The sequence below is a fragment of the Cynocephalus volans genome, chromosome 1 (assembly GCF_027409185.1).
Source record: "Cynocephalus volans isolate mCynVol1 chromosome 1, mCynVol1.pri, whole genome shotgun sequence".
In the NCBI taxonomy this organism is placed as follows: Eukaryota; Metazoa; Chordata; class Mammalia; order Dermoptera; family Cynocephalidae; genus Cynocephalus; species Cynocephalus volans.
Genome location: NC_084460.1, coordinates 201,893,837 through 201,917,004, shown reverse-complemented (window position 1 = coordinate 201,917,004; position 23,168 = coordinate 201,893,837). Strand labels below are relative to the sequence as shown.

General features: G+C 35.9%; 1 protein-coding gene across 1 annotated transcript in view; it reads left to right on the top strand.

Annotated features, from left to right (window-relative positions):
• Window positions 1–23,168, top strand: part of DPP10 (dipeptidyl peptidase like 10) — a 686,000-nt gene that overhangs the window by 137,379 nt on the left and 525,453 nt on the right. Inside the window, exon 2 of the mRNA XM_063093496.1 lies at window positions 2,220–2,334. Within this exon, the coding sequence (XP_062949566.1) occupies window positions 2,220–2,334 (115 nt within the window). The remainder of the gene's footprint in view (window positions 1–2,219; window positions 2,335–23,168) is intronic.

Below are 23,168 nucleotides of genomic sequence, written 5' to 3'. Positions count from 1 at the left end.
AAGTGGCATATTATAGTGGTGAATTGTGTGGTCTCTGAAGCCAGACTTTACGGACTGAACCCCAGCTCTCCCCTTATTAACAGCAAATGGATATGTTATTAATCTTTCTAAATCTAATTTTTCTCATCTGCTAATTAGTCTGAATAATAGTAATCACATCTGATTATTATGAGGATTATGTAAGATTATGAATATAAAGTAGTACAGGACTAGACACGTAGTATGATATCTAAATCATTGCTCTGTGTTTGACAATATCTGGTCAACATTACATGGTTCTATCATATTCAAAAACTGAAAAGCTCAGTCAGAAGCCCTTTCTCTAACAGCTTGTCTTGATTTAAAGGAATAGTGCATCAAGACCAAAATCAATACATTAAATTTATAATTTATTCTTGATTCTTTTACTGGATTGAAAGACAGTTATAACTGCTAAATCTCTACTCTTTCTCTTTTTTTCTTACACTGTGAAACTTAGTACCTGCTTGCCTCCCCTAGAGTTAATAAATATGAAAGTATTTGTGATTCTTGAACCAGACACCCACCTGCTGTTGCTTTCTTCTTTTTTCTCAGTTCTCGGGATTAGTGTTTCTCAACTTTCAGACCATTGCAGACTTTGATTCCAGCGGTGACTTTTCTAGTCTGTCACTCTGGCTTCTGAGTGGACTTGAAGTAAGGCATTACTTTAGAGAATCAGCACTCATCACCTAGATGATGAAGGAACTCACCTAGAAACCTGCAGGAACACTGCATTCCAGATAAGGATTTAGGGTTGAACGATCACTTGTCCTGAGGTTGCTATTCTAAAGCTGACTATTTCGGGGACTCGTTGTCTTGAGTTATATGGAAAATATGAATGGAAATTCTAACCAAAGTGTGAGAGAAATAAAGGGGTTAGATAATAAGCATGGAGCAAAATAGTTTTTAAAAGAGTGGAATTGTCCTCTGCTAGTTTTGGTTCATCAGAGGGAAAGACAAACACAGTGATTGAAATGAGAAGAGGAACCACAAAGGACAAAACACCTCCCATGCACGGTTTCTTCCTGCATTTATTTAGGTTCTAGTTCTTTAAGTCTAATGCGTTCATGGAAGAATTAAATGCCAAAATCACTATATGAAAATTTGCTTCAATGTTTTAATTTGTGAGTCACAGGAACCCATTTACAGTTTATTAAGTGTTGGTTGCTATTTGTCTTTGTTTAAAGCAAGGCTGCTCTATGGCTTCTTGGGTGATTTGTACACACATAGTAAAGTAGATACCTTCATGTTCTGTTTCATTTATCCCTGAATCAGTTAGTTATTTCTGAATAAAGAAGGCTGTACTGGGAATGGACGAAAAGTGATTGGGAAATGGGGTAGGAAGAAAGAAATGAGAGGCTCAGTTTTATACAAATTTTATTGCAAAGAAAAGTTGGCATTCATTTCAAACCAGTGTGGTCTGTGCTTTGCTTTAGTGAATTATGCTCACACATTTTCAGTCAGCAGAGCAGAACACAGATCATCTGAAAAATGATTAGCTTTACTGCATGTATTGTGAGAGATGTTCAAATTTATCCTTTCCCATCAATCTCTCCTCCTTGCCAATATCATGCATGTTGCCCAGCAAGAGAACGTCATTAAGTGTTGATATAGAAGTACTCATTTAATTTAGTTACTACATTTTGTTGGTTTTTATGAATGGTGGGGGAACTGTTCCAAAAGGAGCTGTTGTGTTGACAAATGTGCACTGCTCTGTGGTGAGGGGCATTTTGAATGATTTTCCCATTTCTAATCTTTTCCCTCATCCAGTTAGAAAAGTAGTATAAAGTGCTTCAAGAACATTTATATTTTAATCTTTATTTCAGGTTCTACTGTAGAAAGAATAAATGTAAATGGACACAATTCATTTCCATAATTATTTTGCAGAGTATTTTGGCTATCATCCTGGTGTTTATAGTCAATGCATTTTAATACCATCTACATTTTGAACAGCAAGACTAAAGCTGTGCTTGTTTATCTCGTAGAAAATTCAGATCACCCTCCCCTCCACCAAAAAAAAAAAAAAAAGATAGCCATTTATAATATATGCACCTTTGAATAATTAAATGAGCTACCGAAGAGGAAATAGATTCTCATCAGCTTTCAAACTGTGATTGTGCCCTGCACTGAATCATTCCTTTATGAATATATTTCTCTTGGAGCATGTATAATTATGAAACTTCTTTTTTCTATCTCGGTAGGAACTGGGAAGTAACAGCCCTCCACAGAGAAACTGGAAGGGAATCGCTATTGCCCTGCTGGTGATTTTAGTTGTATGCTCCCTTATCACAATGTCAGTCATCCTCTTAACCCCAGGTAACCTGTCTTTATTTCTCTCTTACAATGGTATTGTGGATGATAATTTCACATTCAATTGCCTTAAGAGGGTAGCAATATGTGGTATCTTAGGGCATATTAGCGTTGGTTGAAAATTTTTTTTAAAAAGGTATAATCAGACATTTAGCAAATGGCACAGTAATTCTGCAGTTCAAATATCATGCGGGATGCTTTTGGGAAGCTGAAAATATAAAATATATAAATCGAGAATACCAAAAAGATCTTTGGTCTCCATTGCTATTAAGAAACTTAGTATGTTTATCAGTTTGATAAATGCAGGGGACATTTAACTTTTATTTTGGGTTAAAGATGAGGAAGTGAAGTCTGGCAGTTCCAGTATGTAGATGATAACCCTACTGGATGGAAATGGAGAGGTTCTGAGGGAAAAAGGGGATCAGACCAAAAGAGATCTAAGCTGCTAAATGTTTACATTTCTTTTTGTCTTTTTTTCCTTTCTTTTTTCTGGTTTTTATATTTTGAGTTTCTCCTCTGCCTAAAGAACCTCTTTGTTTTAGTCTGTTTTGTGTTGCTATAACAGAATTACCCGAGACTGGGTAATTTATAAAGAAGAGAGGTTTATTTGCTTACAATTCTGGGACAGCTGCATCAGGCACGGGCCTCAGGCTGCTTCTACTCATGGCGGAAAAGAGGCAGGCAGCCGACGGGTACAAGCAGATCACAAGGCGAGAGGAAGCAAGAGAGAGAGAGAAGGTGCCAGGGTCCTTTAAACAATCAGGTCTCGCGGGAACTAATAGAGCAAAAACTCAATCACTACACCACCTCACCCAGGGAGAGCATTAATCCATTCATGAGGGATCCACCCCCATGACTCAATCAGTTTCCAACACTGCCACATTGGAGATCAAATTTCCACATGAGTTTTGGAGGGGACAACACATCCAAACTCCATAACTCTTCAAATCGCACTTGCAGTGATCTTTGGATCATGTTCTTCAGATTGAAGGGTTTAATACTAATATAGAAATTATCAGTATGCTTAATTCTTCTTCAGGGACGATTTCAATACCCAGGGGATTTATTACTCTATAGTGGGTGCTAATAAGGAAGGCAGAAATAAAAGGCTCACTGCTTAAACTCCCCAAACTGTCTTCCAGGAACAAATAAATTTGGCATGTTGCTGCAACCTACCCAACCATCTCCCTGAAAGACTTGATGCCCATATATGGCTCAGTATTAGAAAAATAGTTATTTCTGGGATAGGGCTGAGCTAGTCCAAAAATTAATGGATATTTTAAAGTAATAGTCTATTGTTGAATATTATTTAGTTACACTGCAGTTCCTATCACAGCTTTGTTATTTTATGAGCTCCTCAAACACATGGAACTTATTTCCTGATGTACAAAATGTGATTAATGACAGCTTTTTCTGAGTCATTTAGTTAAGTAATTATGGTGACTAATTATAAAAATGGCAGTATCAATAGCTCCACTGTAGTACTTTGTGAAATATACAATCTTGGTAAAAATATTGTCTTTGAAGTGTAGTGTACAAATTGCCAAAAATGTAGTTTGTAGTTGTTATTTAACATATGAAGAGATTAAGAAAGAAGGAAGGAGGGAGGAAAGAGGGGAGAAAAAGAATTGGAAAAAAAAGAAAAAGAAAGAAAGAAAGAAGAAAAGATAATCTCCTGGTAAGAGCCAATTTATCCAGAATTCTTTTCAGGAACCTTTTCTCTTAACTGCCTCATTTGTACACTTGCTGTACAGTGTAACTGAGCAATGTGATGTTGCTGTAGAATGCCAAAAATCCTTTGTTAAAGGAAAAAGAGCTTATGTCCAGCATAGTGCTTTCCTTAAGCATAAGAATTTTAGCATAATTATGACTTGGTTTTGCTGCCTTCTATTGATAGTTATAAACCAGATGGAGGGTCTTGGTTCCATAATGCCTGTATATTTCTCCTGAATCCCTTTCTTCCCTCTGATTCTAGTGTCCTTGTCCAGTGATTCACTTGCTCAGATTTTCTTGTTATTCACTGATGCCATAGTTATTCTTTGGTCCTTGAGAGTTTGGTACCACAAAGACCATATACAGTTGGTCACTCACTAAATTAAACTCTCTCAGCCCAACTCTTTGAACTTTCTCCCAGTGTAAAACCACAATATAGTTGTGCTCATTTTGTCATGCACTTGTTAATTTATTAAAGCAATGGCTTTGGGCAAGACACCTCATGGTTTGAGTGTGGAGTATACTCACATTTCTAAAGCAAATATAGTTCACAGAGTCTAGTTTCTTGTAGTTTCAGGTTTAGCCTAACTTCTTAAAAGTACATATAAAATGTTGACCTTGCAAAAGATGGGAAATTTTCCCCAGGCTATAGTCTCTGTTGTAAGATAAAGAATTGTAATACAGCGAAGTTGCTGGCTAAAGGAAAGACAGGTTATTGATGAATATGTCATGATATTGGGAAATTGCTGTAAGGAGAGAGAATGTTTGCTAAGATCAAACTTTTGTTGGTGGATCAAATTAACCTCTTGCAAACTGCATTATGGAATGTCACCTTGCTTGTTTTACTGAATATTACCAGCCTATACTGTTAAACTGTAACCCCACCTGTGTTCTTTTCCTGTAACTTCCTGATCTGGAGAATAAATGTGGGGCAAGAACCCCAGTTCTTGGTTAAATTTCCCAAAGGAAGGAATGCCTCCCTCTTGAGGTTTCTGGGGAATTAACCTCTTTGGGATCTCTCACTGCTCGGAAGAGATGGGCTTTGAGTAATCCTTTTGCGGCTCTGTCACCCAGGGAAAGAGAGATGATAAATCCATGGGAAGCAAAGAAACATTTGGGTCCTGGATCTAGTTACTAGTTTTGTCACCTTGGCAGGTTACTTAACTTTGTGTCTCACTTTATCCATCTGTATTATGGGCATAATATGCAGTGCCAGCTTTGCAATGTTATTGTGGAGTTTAAAAGTGATAATATAGTCCAAGTGTTTAGCATAGTGCTTAGTACTGCTGCTCTGATTCCTCTGATTATCACTATTATTCAGCACTTACTGACCTCCAGAAATCATGCTAAACACTGTGTTTGAAAATGAAAGATATTCACCAGAATTAGTATTGTCTCTCAGGAATATATATCTTTTGTAACTTCAATTTTAAGTTATGACAAATGAAGAGGAATTAAGTATTTAATCTGCAGGTAGTCTAATATTGGTGTGATTGTTCATTTATTCATCCATTTATTCATTTACCCAATAGATAATTATGGAGCTCTTACCACATTCTAGATGCTGTGGTCATTGGCCCTGAAATTCTACTGTTTTATATCTTTAATCTTCAATCCTCTTTTTCCCCAGTCACACAAACACAAATCTAGAACCCACACATCCCCAAACCGAAGACTTAATTTCATATGAGATTGATCATGCAAATGGAAGTGGCATTATTTTTAAATTTACACTTTACTAAGTGCATTTCACATACAATATGTTCAAATGGCCTTGATTGTACTGTAATTTTTGTGAGGATATTATAAAATTAAAAATAAAATCATTACAGGGAGTGGTAAAGGTATTACTATAGGAAGCAGACATCCGTGTTCTACACCCTGTAAACTCAGTGTCACCAGGGTCCTGGAAGATTACATAAATTGATAAAGTAGGTAAATGCCTAGTTATATTTGCCTTTATGGTGAGCTCAAACCAAACATATCAGAGTGATATATAAAGTCAGAGACTGACAGTTTGCTGCCAAAGACTTGAGTCATAAATTTGGAAGTACTGTTAGAAGTTAGCAAGTCTTGTCTCCCTCATTGGATAGGAAAAACTCTGAATTTGTTTAATTTTTGGTTCTGAGGATAAGGATATGCATCAAAACCTTTAGTGTATACTTTTGATCTAGTACATGTGTGTGGCTGTGCACACCTGTGGTCAGATTTCCAGTGCTGTAATTGCACCAAGCCCTCTTCTTCTAACCTTAGAGCTTGAGGTCCCCAGCTGTGCTAGAATAGATGCACAAGGAAAAGCCTCTAGCTGGAAAGACAATATACAGTCCCTCTCTTCAAAAGCCTTCCCTTTGTCCACTGGTATGTCCTCAAGGCCCGACTGCTTAGGTAAAACCACTCAGGCCAGGTGAAAGATTTCAACCAGGAAGAGAAATCCATATCAGGAGGGGGAAGTTCTGACTGTGAAATTATTCAGCAAGAGACTGGACCTTTTTGGGCAAAGGGCTGACTCTGAAACAGATCTACCAATAAGAGTGGGGGTCAGAAGTTAGTATGGCTTTTATTTATATTAGCTTTGGCAAAGCACCTACCTCCTTTGACATCAAGTGTTTCATCGAAGAAAAGGACATCTTTGTTTTGCTGGAATGTGAAGTGATCTCTTTAACTTTAGTGTAGCTCTAATACCTATGATCTAATGTAGTAATAATAACAACAATAATAGTGGCTTGTTTAGTGACAAATATAGCAACAAATTAAATTCAGTGAGTTCTTTCACTGTCTTTTCTACCTTGAACATATATTTAATGTTTTCTCTTTTTTTAAAAATAAGAAGAGAGAATACAGAAAGTTATCTAATCTAAGAAATGATTTAGAACTAGAAGTTATTTTCCTCAAAATAGCATCACAGTTTGCAAATAAATGTGGAGGAATGCAAGTTATAACTAGAGAAACACTTGTTCATTGTAATTTTGGTTTGATTGCAGATTTTATTACAGAAGTAATTTGACACGGGTGCCTTAATTTTCAGGATTGTCAGAATCTTCCTTGGCTTGTGAAGAAAATATCTAATTATATTTGAAGAGTGGGTTAACCATTCAAGTGTTTCCTTTAATGAGAATTATTTATGAAAGAAACAAATTATTCACTCCATTTTTTAAAATAAAGAGTAGACTTATTTAGATGCATTGATCAAGCCAATATACGAGTATTTTCAGTTTTATTGAGATTTTTTTAAAGAAAAAAGGATACCCACACTTATTTTTAGAATATGCTAGCTATAAGATCAATCTACAAATCCAAGACAGAACATTCATGCTGAAATTTGTAGATCCCAGTGATGGAGTTTGGATGTGTTGTCCCCTCCAAAACTCATGTGGAAATTTGATCTCCAATGTGGTAGTGTTGGAAGCTGATTGAGTCATAGGGGCGGATCCCTTAAGAATGGATTAATGCTCTCTCTGGGGGAGGGAGGAATTAATGAGTGAGATCTCACTCTATTAGTTCCCGTGAGAGCTCGTTACTTAAAAAGACCCTGGCACCTTCTCTCTCTCTCTTGTTTCCTCTCTCTTGCTTCCTCTCTTAATGGGATCTGCTTGTACCTGCCGGCTGCCTGCCACTTTCTGCCATGAGTAGAAGCAGTCTGAAGCCTGTGCCAGATGCAGCTGTCCCAGAATCGTAAGCCAAATAAACCTCTTTTCCTTATAAATTACCCAGTCTCAGGTATTTCTGTTATAGCAACACAAAATGGACTAAAACAGAAAATCGGTACCGAGGAGTGGGGTGTTGCTATACAGATACTTGAAAATGTGGATGCAGCTTTGGAACTGGGTAATGGGCAAAGGTTGGAGGACTTAGAAGAAGAGAAAAAGGTGAGGGAAAGTTTAGAAGATTTTAGAGACTGGTTAAATGGCTGTGACCAGAATGTGGACAGTAAAGACCATGTGGATGATGAGGTCTCAAATAGAAATGAGGAACTTATCAGGAATTGGGGCAAAGATCACCTTGCTACACCATAGCAAGGAATTTGGCTGCATTGTATCCATGCCCTTGGACTTTGTGGAAGGTGGGACTTAAGAGGTGTGAATCTGAGTATCTGGTGGAAAAAATTTCCAAGCAGCAAAACATTAAGGACATTGCATGGTTATTTCTAACAGCCTATGCTGAGTTATGGCAGAAAAGGCATGATGTGAAGCCAGAATTTAAAATGGGAGCAGAGCGTAAAGTTTTGGAATTTTTGCAGCCTGGCCATGCGGTAAAGAAGCAGAGAGCCGGAGAACAATGCAAGGGTGAAGCTGATAAACTGGTTGCTAAAGACATTATCTTGGTGATGAGGCAGCCAAGATGCTAATGGCAGAGAAAATGAGAGGAAAGCCCTGCAGGCATTTGAGGAGTCTGGAAGGGTGCCCCACCCATCACAGGCCCTGAGGCCTAGAAGGACTGAATTGTCCCAGAGGACAGAACTGGGGCACAGTTGCCCTTGGGATCCTGCTCCCGGCATCCAAGCTGATCGGGCTGGAGCAGCCCCAAGTGTGGTTCGTGCAGCAGCCCTGGAGAGTAGAGGCCTGAAACCTCGGTGGCATCCATGCTGTGTTAAGTCTGCAGGCTGGCAGGACGTGAGAGCAGTGGAGGTGTGGCAGCCTCCACCCAGATTCCAGAGGATGTATGGAAAAGACTGGGGGCCCAGGCAGAGACCTGCCACAGGGGTGGAACCACCACAGAGGTCATCTACTAGAGCAATGCCAAGCAGGAATGTGGGGTCAGATCCCCCACATAGGGCCCCCACCAGGGAAATGTCTAATAGAGCCAAGGCAGTGGGGCTGCCACCAGGACCCCAGAACTGCAGGGCCACTGGCAACATGCAATGCAGGACTGGAAAAGCCACAGGCACCAGTGTGGCCCACTGGGCTGCTCCTGGCAGAGCTGTGGGAAGGAGGCTGCCTGATTCTTTGGGGGGCCCAAATGCCCAATTGTGCCCGGGATGCAGGACTTGGAGTCAAAGAACATTATTTTGGAGCTTTAAGACATAATGTCTGTCCTGTTGGGTTTTGGACTTGTTTGGGGCCTGTTTTTCCTTTCTTTTGGCCTATTCCTCCCTTTTAGAATGGGAATGTATACCCAATGCCTGTTCCACCATTGTATCTTGGCAGTAGATAAATTTGGGGGTTTTTTTGGTTCACAGCTGTAAGGACTTTTGCTTTTGGTCTCAGATGAGACTTTGGGCTTTGGACTTTTAAGTTGGTGCTGGAGCAAGCTAAGACTTTTGTGACTGTTGGGATAGAATGATTGTATTTTGTATGTGAGAGTGACATGAGTTTTGGGGGGCCAGGTGCAGAATGATAGAATTTGGATGTGTTGTCCCCTCCAAAACTCATGTGGGAATTTATCTCCAATGTGGCAGTGTTGGAAACTGATTGAGTCATGGGTGCAGATCCCTCATGAATGCATTAATGTTCTCCCTGGGGGCAGGGGGATTAATGAGTGATTTCTTGCTCTATTAGTTCCTGCTAGAGCCCATTGCTTAAAAAGACCCTGGCACCTTCTCTCTCTCTCTTGCTTCCTCTCCTTTGCTTCCTCTCTCTTCCTCTCGCCATGTGATCTGCTTGTACCCGCTGACTGGCTGCCTGTCACTTTCCACCATGAGTGGAAGCAGCCTGAGGCCCATGCCAGATGCAGCTGTCCCAGAATCGTAAGCCAAATAAACCTCTTTTCCTTATAAATTACTCAGTCTCGGGTAATTCTGTTATAGCAACACAAAATGGACTAAAACACCCAGTCTAATGCATTTACTTTGCATATCGACATTTTGATATTTAATATGTAGACTCAGAATGACCATGCTCAGGAAAACATTTTATGCAGAATATGATTACCAATTTTGACCTGTTTTGAGAACTGAGGTTCATATCTTATGAGTTAGGATGTATTCAGTAGAGGATATTCACCAAGCTCTTCAATCTGTCTGCCATATTGAAATTGCCACCTGTGAACTGTGTATACCCACAATTGTTCAGCAGCAGTAGCCTGTTGCCCTTTTTATCTGTAATCAGTCAGTGCCGAAACAGTCATCATGTTGATTTACTATCATGGCTAACTAAAGGAAAAATTGTAAAGCACTGAAATTATGTCTTCCTTGTTAGCTCTAGCTCTTGCTTCTTTTAGCAACTTCCCATTCCTTTAGTACCCTCTCTGGGTGAGCATCTGAGGCTGGTCTTTACTGTCTATCAGAGTATAAGAGAAGCCAAGCATTCATGTATTAACCATCAGAGCTCTGCTTGGTTACAGTTAAACAAGAATTTAATAGGGACTATCCAATTCTACTATATAGATAATTTTTACTTCTACAACATCTCTGATATTAAGAATTTTAAAGTAGGTTCATATGCCACGTTGGGAGATAATTTACACAGGTCAAGACTGCCACAGTGATGTTAACGTTAGGTAAGTCTTTAACATCAAATGAGGATTAGATCCATGAAGCTATGCTCAATTAGTATATTTGAGCCATGACATAAAACTAAGAAAGGAAGGGAACCAGAGAAATATAGGCAGCCATATCCAGAAAAACCAACAAAACTGTCCCGTCCTGCGGGACAGGTAAGAACGTGGGCTCGAGGAGGACTACCTGTAGCTGGTGAAAAGGGGGAGAGACAGGAGACACGCAGAATGGAGGCAAGACAAGATTCTGATCAAGCCTTGAAATTTTATTGTTAGGCGATTGCTTATATACATAGTGAAGAAGGGGCGGGCTGTCACAGAGTGTGGCAGCTTATGATAGGCGGAAAGGCAGGGGGGTGATAGTGGCATGGTATGAGAAGAGGAGGTGGGAGGGGTGTTGGCTTGGCGAGCGCGGGCTTTTCTGAGGAGGAAGAAAAAGGCTTACATAAAATGGCTGTTATTTGTTAAAAATGGCGGCTATTGTTAAATATGGCTCCCAACACAAAACAAAAACAAAAAAGTCAGCATTTAAGGAATTATGCCTTTTTTTGAAGAAATACCAATTTAAATATATTCTCCAATGAGTGTGCACGATCATCTCATTAACTCTCACAACACACACCAGTTTAAAGAAAGTGGAACAATTTTCTAGATAATGCTGCTAAGGCCAGCAGAGTGAAGCAGATAGTTTGTGGAGAAAGTAGATAAAGGGTGATTAGCTTGACCTTGGTATCAGACTGAGGTGGGTTCGTGTCCTAGCCTTGACATGAAAATGTGACTTTGAGATAAAGCATTATTCTCTCTGTTCCTATTGTCTGAGACACCATATTAAAACAAACAAAATGATTAGACCTGTTGAAACAGGGTTTTAAAAAGTTCATCTGCCCTTACATGTTTTTAAGAAAGAACTTATTTTCTAGAAAGGATTTGATAAAATTAAGGACTCTATTGGACTGGTGATAGATGATTTGTTATTATTGTGCAAAAATTTAAGATGGATTTATTCTAGTTACTATTATGCTCCACTAAAATAACAGTTCCTCTTTATGTAGTTAGTTAAAATGTTATATTATATTGCAAACAATCTCTTGGCAGTTGTAATTTAAAAGGTATCATTTAAGCATCTGACCTGTGTTTTAAAATGTCAAAGCAACGATTAAACTATCCCATTATGTTTTTATGAGAGGGAAATAAAGTTTTACAGATTTTGAGATTTGCATTACTTGTAAACATCAACATCAACCAAAATGCAAATTGTTTATTTTGTTGAATATAAAAAGGAGATATGTTGTATCGATAGGCATAAACTCATGTGTCTGCTCGTTTTTTTTTTTAAAACAGCACAGATGAACACATTTGAATACTACATTACCCAGACATAATCAAGTTGCCAAAGAAAAAACAATGACAGATTATAACAGTTTCCCCTTGGATGACATGTATTGTTGTTTTTTTAATAGATTTGTCTCTGATGGCAAATAAATTTTTTTTCTGGCATCAATAGAGTAAGAGTAGTTACATTTTTTTGTCTTTGCTTTATAGTCGCATTTTTTTTTTTTTTAGGTGAGATTTGATTCCGGACTTACTCTCATCTTCTCATATTGTCCAATCAGATAAATAATGAATTTAGTTTACATTATAATGTGTTCAGTTTTACACGAGTCAGAAGACAATCTGTTAACACTTATTTATTTCTTCCTGTAGCGTGCCAGATGCTACACTAAGTGCTTTATGCGTCCTATTTTATTTATCCTCACACTACTAACATGAAAAGATACTATTAATTTATTTGTATGCTATAGTATTCATTAGAATTTTACAAGTTAGGGTAAATTGCCTAATGTTACACAACTAGAACGTAGAAAAGCTGCGTCACTATTCTGAGACCTGTTGGCTCCAGCATGTGTCATAACCTTTCTAATATAAGTTAAGATATATTCTCAAACTCATGGATGATATGGACAAAAAATATTTCAAGAAAAAAAATAAATTCTTATTTATTCTTTTCCATGATTTTTTAATGAGTATGGTAATTCTGTCTATTTCTAAAAGGGAATGCATAACAGAGAAGGAATTCAGCTGAGAATAGTAGTGTAAAAATTGGTCAAGGGGCAGATAGGGAGAAAGTGACTGAAGTGGCAAATTGAAAATAATAAATATAAATTCTGTATGAGTTGTTATTTCAGTTGTCATTTTTTTCTAAAACCTCTAATACCTATGATTAAATATAAATATGAATTTTGTTTCATAAGACACATATAAAAATTATTGATGTCACTATGCAATTTTAAATTTTTGTCATTTTTTATTGGCCTCCTCCTAATATAAATATTTAATTTAGAAATGTAATAGTTGGCCTCTAAAATATGGGGGCTTAAGGTAGCCTAACCCATGAGAAGCAAGGTTCCTTTAAAAGAGGGAATCTCATCCTATACTCCTACCTCCTGGGGGGGGGGGAGGAATATTTTAACATATATTTGCCCCCCTGTGTTTGTGGAAGGGAATATTTTAATACATAATTATTTGCTGGGATGCGATTGGATGCAATTATCAATAACCGATTTCTTTTCTTTGAACTATTACCAATGTTATACCTATTACAGAGTTCATGCAATAGTTGTAAGAAGAGAAAATATCAGTAAAAAATATATAATGTATATGTATATATATATATATATATCTTATTTAAAAGTATTTTAAGCTAAATTTTATCCCACTTTCTGTGTTTGCTCTGGAAAATAAAAATTTAGCTGGAGCAATTTCAATGTTTGTTCGTGATTTTGGCTTATTTACCCCCCACTACTTATCTTGGTCTAAGATTACTTGATTAAGTGTAAAGTCCAATTGAGCAAACTCTAGAAAAACTGGAATCAGTGACATTAGACTTGGGAGATATTCTTACTTAAATGGAAGACTGTGCCTTAAGTCTGTGGATCACAGTTTGGCTTTTGCACAGGGTGTAGATTTCTGATCCAGTACTCATAGCTTATTCTGCTTTTTCTGGGGCATCATCAGTAACTATATAACATTAGAGAAGCAAGGATAATGTATTAACTATTTTATATGTTAAATATATAATGAGTTACAACTCAGCATTCAGGATTTCTAGTTACTTGAATTACTTTATCTCCCCTCATTATATTCATTACCTTTCTTCCTTGATTCAAATCCCTGGTGCTAACAATTCTTTTACAAGTTTATTGAGATGAAATTCACACATCATAAACGTATTCATTTTAAAGTGAACAATTCAGTGGCATTTAGTACAATCACAACATGTGCAACCACCTCTCTATCTAGTTTCAAAACATTTGTATTACCCCAAGAAGAAACCCTGTACCTATTAAGCATTTATTCCTCATAACCCTCTTGTCTCAGCTCCTGGCAATCATAAATGTGCTCTCAGTCTCTAAAAATTTACTTTTCTCTGTTTATCATATAAATGAAATTAAATAATATGTGACCTTAAGTGTCTAACTTCTTTAACTTAGCATAATGTTCCAGAGGTTCATCCACATAGTTGAATATATCAGTACTTTATTCCTTTTCATGACTGCATAGTATTTTGTTGTATACATGTACCACAATTTGTATATACATTAATTCACTGATGGAAGGTTGTGTTGTTTTCTCCTTTTAGCTACTGGAAATAGTCCTGCCATGAACATGTGTGTTACATGTATTTGTTTTCAGTGTTTTTGGTTATACCTAGGAATGTTTTTAGTTTTTTTGGTTAAATACCTAAAATGATATTTCTATGTTTAACTTCCTGAGGAATTATTTTCCATAGCACTTGAAACATCTTACATTCCTAAAGCAATATATATGTGTTCCAGTTTCTCCACATCCACACCAACACTTGATAACTTTTGTTTATTTTATTATAAGCTTTAAAGAGATGTGAAATGGTATCTTATTTGGTTTAAATTTGCATTTCCCTAATGATTAGTGATGCTGATCATCTTCTCATGTACTTACTGGCCATTTGCATATCTTCTTTGAAGAAATGTCTATTCAAGCTTGTTACCGATTTTTAATGGAGTTGTTTGTTTTGTTGCTGCTGAGTTGTAGGAGATTTTTATATATCCTGAATATGAATCTCTTGTCAAATATATGATTTTTGAATATTTTCTACTATAATGTAGGTTATCTTTTTAACTTTTTTGGTAGTGTCCTTTGATGCACAAAAATTCTGGATTTATTTATTCTTTTGTTGCTCATGTTTTTGGTTCCAAATCAAAATACATTGCTGGATCCAAGGTCATGAAGATTTTCCTCTATGTTTTCTAAAAGAAGCTTATGGTTGCGTCTCATCTATTTGAGTCATTGATCCATTTTGTGTTAATTTTTGTATATGGTGTGAGGTAGGGGAGTCCAGCTTCATTTTTTGCATGTGGACATCCATTTTGCCTGGCAGCATTTGTTGAGGGGACTGTTATTTCCCCATTGAGTAGTTTTGTCACCCTTGTGGATTGTCCTTTGTCATAGACATATGAGTTATTTCTAGGTTCACAATTTTAATTCATTGATTTATATGTCTATCTTCATGCCAATACCACACTGTTTTGATTACTACAGCTTTGCAGTAAAGTTTGAAATCAGAGACTTCTTCAGCTTTCTATTTCTTTTCATTATTGCTTTGCTATTCATGGCCTTTCACAGCTCCATGTGGATTTGAAAATTGGCTTATGCATTTCTGCACAAAAGCCATTTGGGATTTTTCTAGGGATTGTATTGAATCTGTAGATTGCTTTGGGTAATATTGCCATCTTAGAAATATTTGTCTTCCAATCTATACACAGAGTATTTTTACATTTATTTTTGTCTTCTTTTTATCTTGACAGCTGGCCAGTACAGGAATCCAAATCCTTGACCTTGGTGTTATCAACACCACACTCTAATAAAACTGACTGAGCTAACCAGCCAGCCCCTATTTTTTGTCTTTTTCTATTCAGCAATGCTTTGTAGTTTTCAGTGTAAGAGTCTTTCATCCTTGAATTCATTTCTAGGTATTTTATTCTTTAATATGCAATCGTAAATAAAATTGATACATTAGTGTCCTTTTCTGATTGATCATTGCTGCTATATAGAAACAAGATTGATTTTTTGGCTTTGTTGAATTCATTTGTTAGCTTTTGTGGGTTATTGTAGATTCTTTGAGCTTTCTATGTATAGAGGATCTTGCCATGTATGAAAAGAGATAGTTTTACTTCATTTCCAAATTAACTGCCTTATAATTTTTTCCCCTTGTCTAATTACTCTTGCTACAACTTCCAGTACAATGTTGGATAACAATGGTGAAAGCTGGCCTCATTATCTTGTTTCTGACCATAGGAGGAAAGCTTTTGGTATTTTGCCATTGAGTAGTCTTAGCTATGAGTTTTACATGAATGTTCTTTATCATGCTGAGGAAGTTGTCTTCCATTCCTAGTTTTTAAAATGGTTTTGTAAAAAACAGGGTGTTGGATTTTGTCAAATGTATTTTATCAATTAATTGAAATCATCATTTACTTTTCCCACTTTTTCTATTAATGTATTGCATTACATTGATTTCTTTGTTTTTGTTTTTCTGTTGAGCCATTCTTACAAAGATACTTCAAAAAGTTCATGGAAAGACCCATGTTATCTTTCAATTCTATTTTTTCACAAAATTTTTGAAGTTCCCTTGTATATTCCTGGAATAAGTTCCACTTGCTTATGTCGTATAATCATTTTAACGTGCTGAAGAATTTAGTTTGCTAATAGTGGGGACACAGAGAATAATTGCAACTTGTGGTAATGGTCATGCTGCCAGTGTTGATCTAGCCATCACATCTTGGGCACAAGTGGTGATGGTCAGCTTTGTACCCTATGAATATTCATAACCAATAGAAAAAATAAAATAAATAGTCATTGTGAATTTTTGCATCTGTATTCATAAGGGATGTTGATCTGTTTTCTTGTGCTGTTTTTGTCTGGCTTTGGTATCAGAATAATTTTAACTTCATAGAATGAACTATTAAGCAATTTCTCCTTTGGAAGAGTTTGAGAAGGATCAGTGTTAATTCTTCTTTAAATGTATGGTAAGATTCACAAGTGAAGTTCTCTGGTCCTGGACTTTTCTTTGTTGAAAAGGTTTTTGATTGATTACTGATTACTTTTTATTACTCTTTACTTGTTATAGGTGTCTTCAGACTTTCTGTTACTTCTTGATTCAGTTCGGTAGTTTGTATTTTTCTAAAAATTTGTTCATTTCATCTAGGTTATCTAATTTGTTGACATGCAAGTTTTCATAATATTCCCTCATAATCCCTGTTTCTATAGAGTGCATAGTAATGTCCCCATTTTTATTACTGAGTTGTTATTCTTATCTCCTCTTTTTCTTCTTGGTTAGTCTAGCTAAAGATTTGCTAATTTTTTTTTTATCTCTTCTGAAAACCAACATTTGAATTTATTGATTCTCTTGATTGTTTCTCTGTTCTCCGTTTTATTTATCACCACTATAATCTGTATTACTTTCTTTCTCCTTTTAGCATTAATATTGTTTGCTCTTCTTTTTCTACTTCCTCAAGATATAAAGTTATGTTATTGATTTGAGATCTTTCTTTGTTTAATTGGAAGTGTTCACACCTATAAATTTCCTTTTGATAAATTCTTTCACTTAATCTTATAAGTTTTGGTATGTTGTGTTTTCATTTTCATTTATTGTAAAGATTTTCTAATTTCCTTTGTGATTTTTTTTCTCTGATTTATTACTTGTTAAGAGTGTTCTGTTTAATTTCCACATATAGGTGAATTTTTCCAGTTTTCTTTTTGTTACTACTTTCTAGGTTCGTTCTCTAGCAGTCAGAGAAGATACTTTGTATGATTTAAATATTTTAAATACTATCATTTTGGGCCAACTTGTTGATTCTGGGAAATGTTTACTTGAAAAGTGTGCTGGTGTATTGTGGAGTATTCTATATGTATTTATCTATTATGTATTCTTGGTTTACAGTGTTCAAGTCCTATATTTCCTCATTGATCTTCTGTCTAAATGTGCTATTCATTTTTGTAAGTGGAATATTACAGTTGCCAACTATGTTTGCATACCTGTCTGTTTCTCTTTTCAGTTCTATTTGATTCTTATAATGGCTTAAGTCCATTTGTATTGCTGTTATGAAATACTACAGATTAGTTAATTTATAAACAATAGAAATCTGTTTCTCATGGTTCTGGAGGCTGGAAGTCAAAGATCAAGGAACTGTCAAGATTAGTGTCTGGTTAGGGCTGCTCTCTGCATCCAAAATGGTGCCTTGTTGCTGCATCCTCTGAAGAGGATAAGCATAGTGTCTTCACATGGTAGAAGGGACATAAAGGCAAGAGAATCCTCTCTTCAACCTTGAGCACTTTAAAGTGCTAATACCATTTATAAGGGTGCAGCTCTAATGACTTATTCACTTTCCAGAGTCCACAGCTCTTAATGATGTTGCATTGGGGATTAAGTTTCAACAAGAATTTTGGAGGTGAAACCAACATTCAAATCATAGTATATAATTTGCAGCTCTATTGGTGTGCATATGGTTATTATTATTATATTTTTTTGCTGACTTGACTATATTTTAATATATAAAGTCCTTTGCCTCTTATAAGAATTTTTTACTTTGTCTGTTTTGTTTGATATTGGTATAGCCACCTCTTCTCTCCTTTGGTACTATTTACATGGGATATCTTTTTTTCAGTAATTCACCTTCAACTTATTTGTATCTTTGGATCTAAAATGAGTGAATCTTAAAAAAAGAAAATCCATTCTGTTATTCTCTGCCCACAGGTGTAGCTGGCAGTATCATTATCCCCCCGAAATTCTGAGTCTACCCAGAAATACTGAGTTTACTCAAAATATCTGAGTTGATCAGAAACCAAAACTAAAACACCCCACCTAATGGGCTACATATAGCAAATTTATGGGAAGGAGTCTCTTTCCTCAAAAGCCACCCCAGAGTAATAGAAAAAGCAACCACCAGATGACTAGGCATCAATGTAGAAATATGAAAAAACAAGAAAATATGACACCACCAAAGGAAAGCTATAATTCTCAAATACCAGACCCTATGCTATAGGAAACCTTAGAAATATCTGAAGGGCAATTCTTAGTAACAACCTTAAAGAAACTCAGTGAGATACAAGAAAAATCAATTAGACAACACAGTGAAATGAGAACTACAATCCAGGACACAGAGGAAATTTCCAAAGAGATAAACACCATAAAATAGAATGTAGCAGAACTCTTGGAACTGAAACACTCATTCAACAAAATAAAAACTACAATGAGAGTGTAATCAGCAGGCTAAAGCAAGTGGAAGAGAGAATTTATGATCTTGAAGACAGTCTTTTCAAAATAACCGAAGCTCACCTAAAGGGGGGAGAGGGAGAGAGAGAGGGAGGGAGGGAAGGAGCAGGAGGAGGGGGGAGAGAGAGAGAGAGAAAAAGAGAGAGAGAAACTTCCCACATATTGGTAGAGATATGGACTACCACATCCAAGAAGCCCAAAAATATCCAAGCAGATTCAATTCAAAATGGCCTTCTCTGACCCATTTCAGTCAAACTGTCAAAAGTCAAAGAGAGAATCCTAAAACCAGCAAGAGAAAATTGTCAAGTCACCCACAAGAGTGTGCCCATCAGTCTAACAGCAAAGTGAACTTCCCAACAGAAACCCTACATGTCAGAAGAGAGTGGGATGATATATTCAAAGTATTAAAGGAAAAAAACTTCATCCAAGAATACTATACCTGACAAGGCTATTCTTCAGAAATGAAGGGGGAATAGTGTATTTCCCAGACAAACAAAAGCTTCAGGAGTTCACCACCACATGACCATCTCTACAATATATCCTTAAGGGAATGATGCACCTGGAACTCAAAAACTGATAATCACCACCATGAATACATGAGAAAGAACAAACACCACTGATAGAGCAGATATGCAAACAAGAAAGAGAAAGAAACTATGCCATACCACCTCAAAAAACCAAGGAACACTGAAGAAAAATAATAAAAAAAAGGATAGAAAGGGAAAAAAGATATTTAAATCAACCATAAGAAAAGCAATTAAATGTCAGAAGTGAGACAATACTTTCAATAACAACCCTAAATGTAAATGGATTAAATTCCCCACTGCAAAAACACAGGCTGACTGATTGCATTTAAAAGATAGATGCAACTATATGCTGTCTACAAGAGACTAACCTCAGCTGTAAAGACACACACAGACTAAAAGTGAAAGGATGAGAAAAGATATATCATAAAAGCAGAAACCAAAAACTAGCAGGAGTAGCTATTCTAATATGGGATGAAATAGACTTTAAACTAAAAATCATAAAAAGAGAGAAAGAAAGCCACTATATAATGATAAAGAAATCTATACTGAAAGAAGACATAACAATAATAAATATATATGCACCCGATAATGGAGCACCCAGATATATAAAGCAAACAGTATTAGACCTAAAGAAAGAGATAGACCCCAATATAATAGTTGGGGACCTGAGCAAATCTCTCTCAACATTGGAAAGTTCATCTAGACAATGAATCAACAAAGAAACACAGGATTTAAACTGCACTTTAGACCAATTGGACTTGGCAGATATCAACAGAACTTTTTATACTACAACTACAGAATATACGTTCTTTTCATCAGCACATGGAATATTCTCCAGGAGAGACCACATGTGAAGTCACAAATCAAGTCTCAATAAATTTTTTTAAAAATTAAATCATTTCAATTTTCTTCAGATTGTAATGGATTAAAACTAGAAATAAATAACAAGCAAAACTCTGGAAAATATACAAACAAATGGAAATTAAACAGTATGCTTCTGAACAACCCATGGGTAAGAAGAACTTAAGTAGGAAATAAAAAAAAATTCTTGAAACTACTGAAGATAAAGACACATCACATCAAAACCTGTGGGAGACAGCAAAAGAAGTACCAAGAGGGCAGTTCATTGCAATAAATGCTTACATCAAAAGAATAGAAACATTTAAAATAAGCAACCTAACCCTACACCTCAAAGAATTAGGAAAACAAGAAAAATCCATTCCCTAGATGTAAAGAAATAATTAAAATCAGAGCAGAACTAAATGAAATAGAGACCCCCAAAACAATGGAAAAAAACAATGAAATGAAAAGTTGTTTTTTTAAGAAAGTAAACAAAATAGACAAACCATCAGGCTAACTGAACAAAAAGAAAAGACTCAAATAACAAAAATCAGAAATGAAAGAGGAGACATTACAACTGATACCACAGAAATACAAAAAATCCTTAGACTGTTATAAACAACTATACACCAACAAATTCAAAAACATGGAGGAAATGAGTAAATTTCTGGACACAAACTACCAAGACTGAACCAAGGAGACACAGAAAACTTGAACAGATCAATAATAAGCAGTGAGACTGAAGCTGTAATCAGAAGTCTCCCAACAAAGAAAAGCCCAGTACTGGAGCTTTACTGAGGAATTGTATCAAACCTTTAAAGAGGAATCAATACCAATTATCTTCAAACTATGTTAGAACAGAAGCCATTCTCCCAAACTCATTTCTATAATGCCAGAATCACCCTGATACCAAAAGCAGACAAAAATACAACAAAAAAGAAAATGAGAAAACTATAGGCTAATGTGTTTGATGAACATAGATGCAAAAATCCTCAACAAAATATTAGCAATCAGAATACAGCAACACAGTATTATAATTTTTTTTAATCAAAAAAATTATACACCATGAACAGGTGAGATTCATCCCAGGGATGCAAGGATGGTTCAGTAGATGGAAGTCAATAAATGTGACACGCCACATCAACAAAATCAAGGACAAAATACGTATGATTATCTCAATAGACACAGAAAAAGCATTTGACAAAATTCAACACGTCTTCGTGATAAGGATTCTCAGCAAATCAGGTATAGAAGGAAGATATCTCAACATGATAAAAGCCATATATGATTAATCAACCTCCAATATTATCTTGAGCAGGAACAAGACAAAGATGCCCACTTTTACCACTTTTATCTCTCAATGTATACCAAAATCAAATCAAAATGGATATACAGACTTAAATATAAGACCTGAAACTATAAATCTCCTAAAAGTAAACATAGGGAAACACTTCAGGAAATAGGAATGGGCAAAGACTTTAAGACACCAATAACACAGGCAACAAAAGAAAAACAAATGGGTTTTTATCAACCTAAAAAGCTTCTTCATAGCAAAAGAAACAGTTTAACAGAGCAGAAAGACAATATACAGAATGGGAGAAAATATTTGCAAACCATGTGTCTGATGAGATATTAATATCCTGAATATACAAAGAACTCAAACAACTTAACAGCAAAAAAACCAAGTGATCCAATTAAAGAATGGGCAAAGGAGCTGAATAGGCATTTCTCAAAGGAAGATATAAAAATAGCCAACAGAAACATGAAAAAATGATCAACATTACTAAGCATCAGGGAAATGCAAATCAAAACCACATTAAGATACATCTCACCTTGGTTAGACTAGCCATTATCAAAAAGACAGAGAATAACAAATGCTCGTGAACATGCAGAGAAAGAGGAAATTTCACACACTGTTGGTTAGACTGTAAATTAGTATGGCCATTATGGAAAACAGTATGGAAGTCCATCAGACAACTACAGATAGAACTGCCATATGATCCAACAATCTCACTGCTGAGTAAATACCCAAAGGAATGAAAAGCATAATGTTGAAGGGATACCTGCACTCCCATGTTTATTGCAGCTCTATTTGCAATAGCCAAGAGTTAGAACCAACCTAAATGTCCATCGATGGATGACTGGATAAGGAAAATGTGATATATATATATATATATATACACAACGGAATACAGTTCTTCCATAAAAGAGTGATATTCTGCCATTCACCACAACATAGATGAACTTAGAAAAAATTGTTAAGTAAATGAAGCCAGACACAGAAAGATAAATACCACATATCCTGACTCCTAAGTCGGAGCTAAAAAAAAGAAAAATAAATTTAAATTTAAAAAATAAGAAAGAAAGACACAACAATCACAATAATACATTGAACTTTTAAAAGGAGAGAACCAAACTGAGGTTATCAGAGGTGAGGAAAGGGGAGTGGGGAGGGAGATTAGTGAAAATTCCATAAAGGGCCACAAAAAATGATACATTACATAATATTGAATTTATTAATTACACTGACTTGAGCATCACATATTGCACACAGGTATTAATATTCATTGTGGTACCCCACAGATATGTACAATCAATTATGTTTCAATTTAGAAAGGTAAAATGATATTTTCTGTTAAAAAAAAAAAAGAAACAAAGATATCAAAATAACCTCTCCCATTCTTTTCATATTAGCTCTATGCTATACCAATTATTCAACACTTAGCGAGGCCATTTACAACTGTTCCTTAAACTTTACTTCCTGCTTTTACTAAGCCTAGAATTCAGTCACAGGTAAAAGATTAGTGTCTTCTGAAGTCTTGTCTAACTATGCATTCTTCCCTGGGCATGTATGTGGCTTACTAAATTCCCCAATGTGTGTAGGCACTTTGAATACCCTAATTTTTCAAAGAAACTCTTTCTCCAGCTTTTTCTCCCATGTTTGGGTGCTCTGTTTTATGCATCAGGTGTAATCTTTTGTCTCAGCTGTGGCTTGCTCATTTGCCTTACATTGTTTTCGA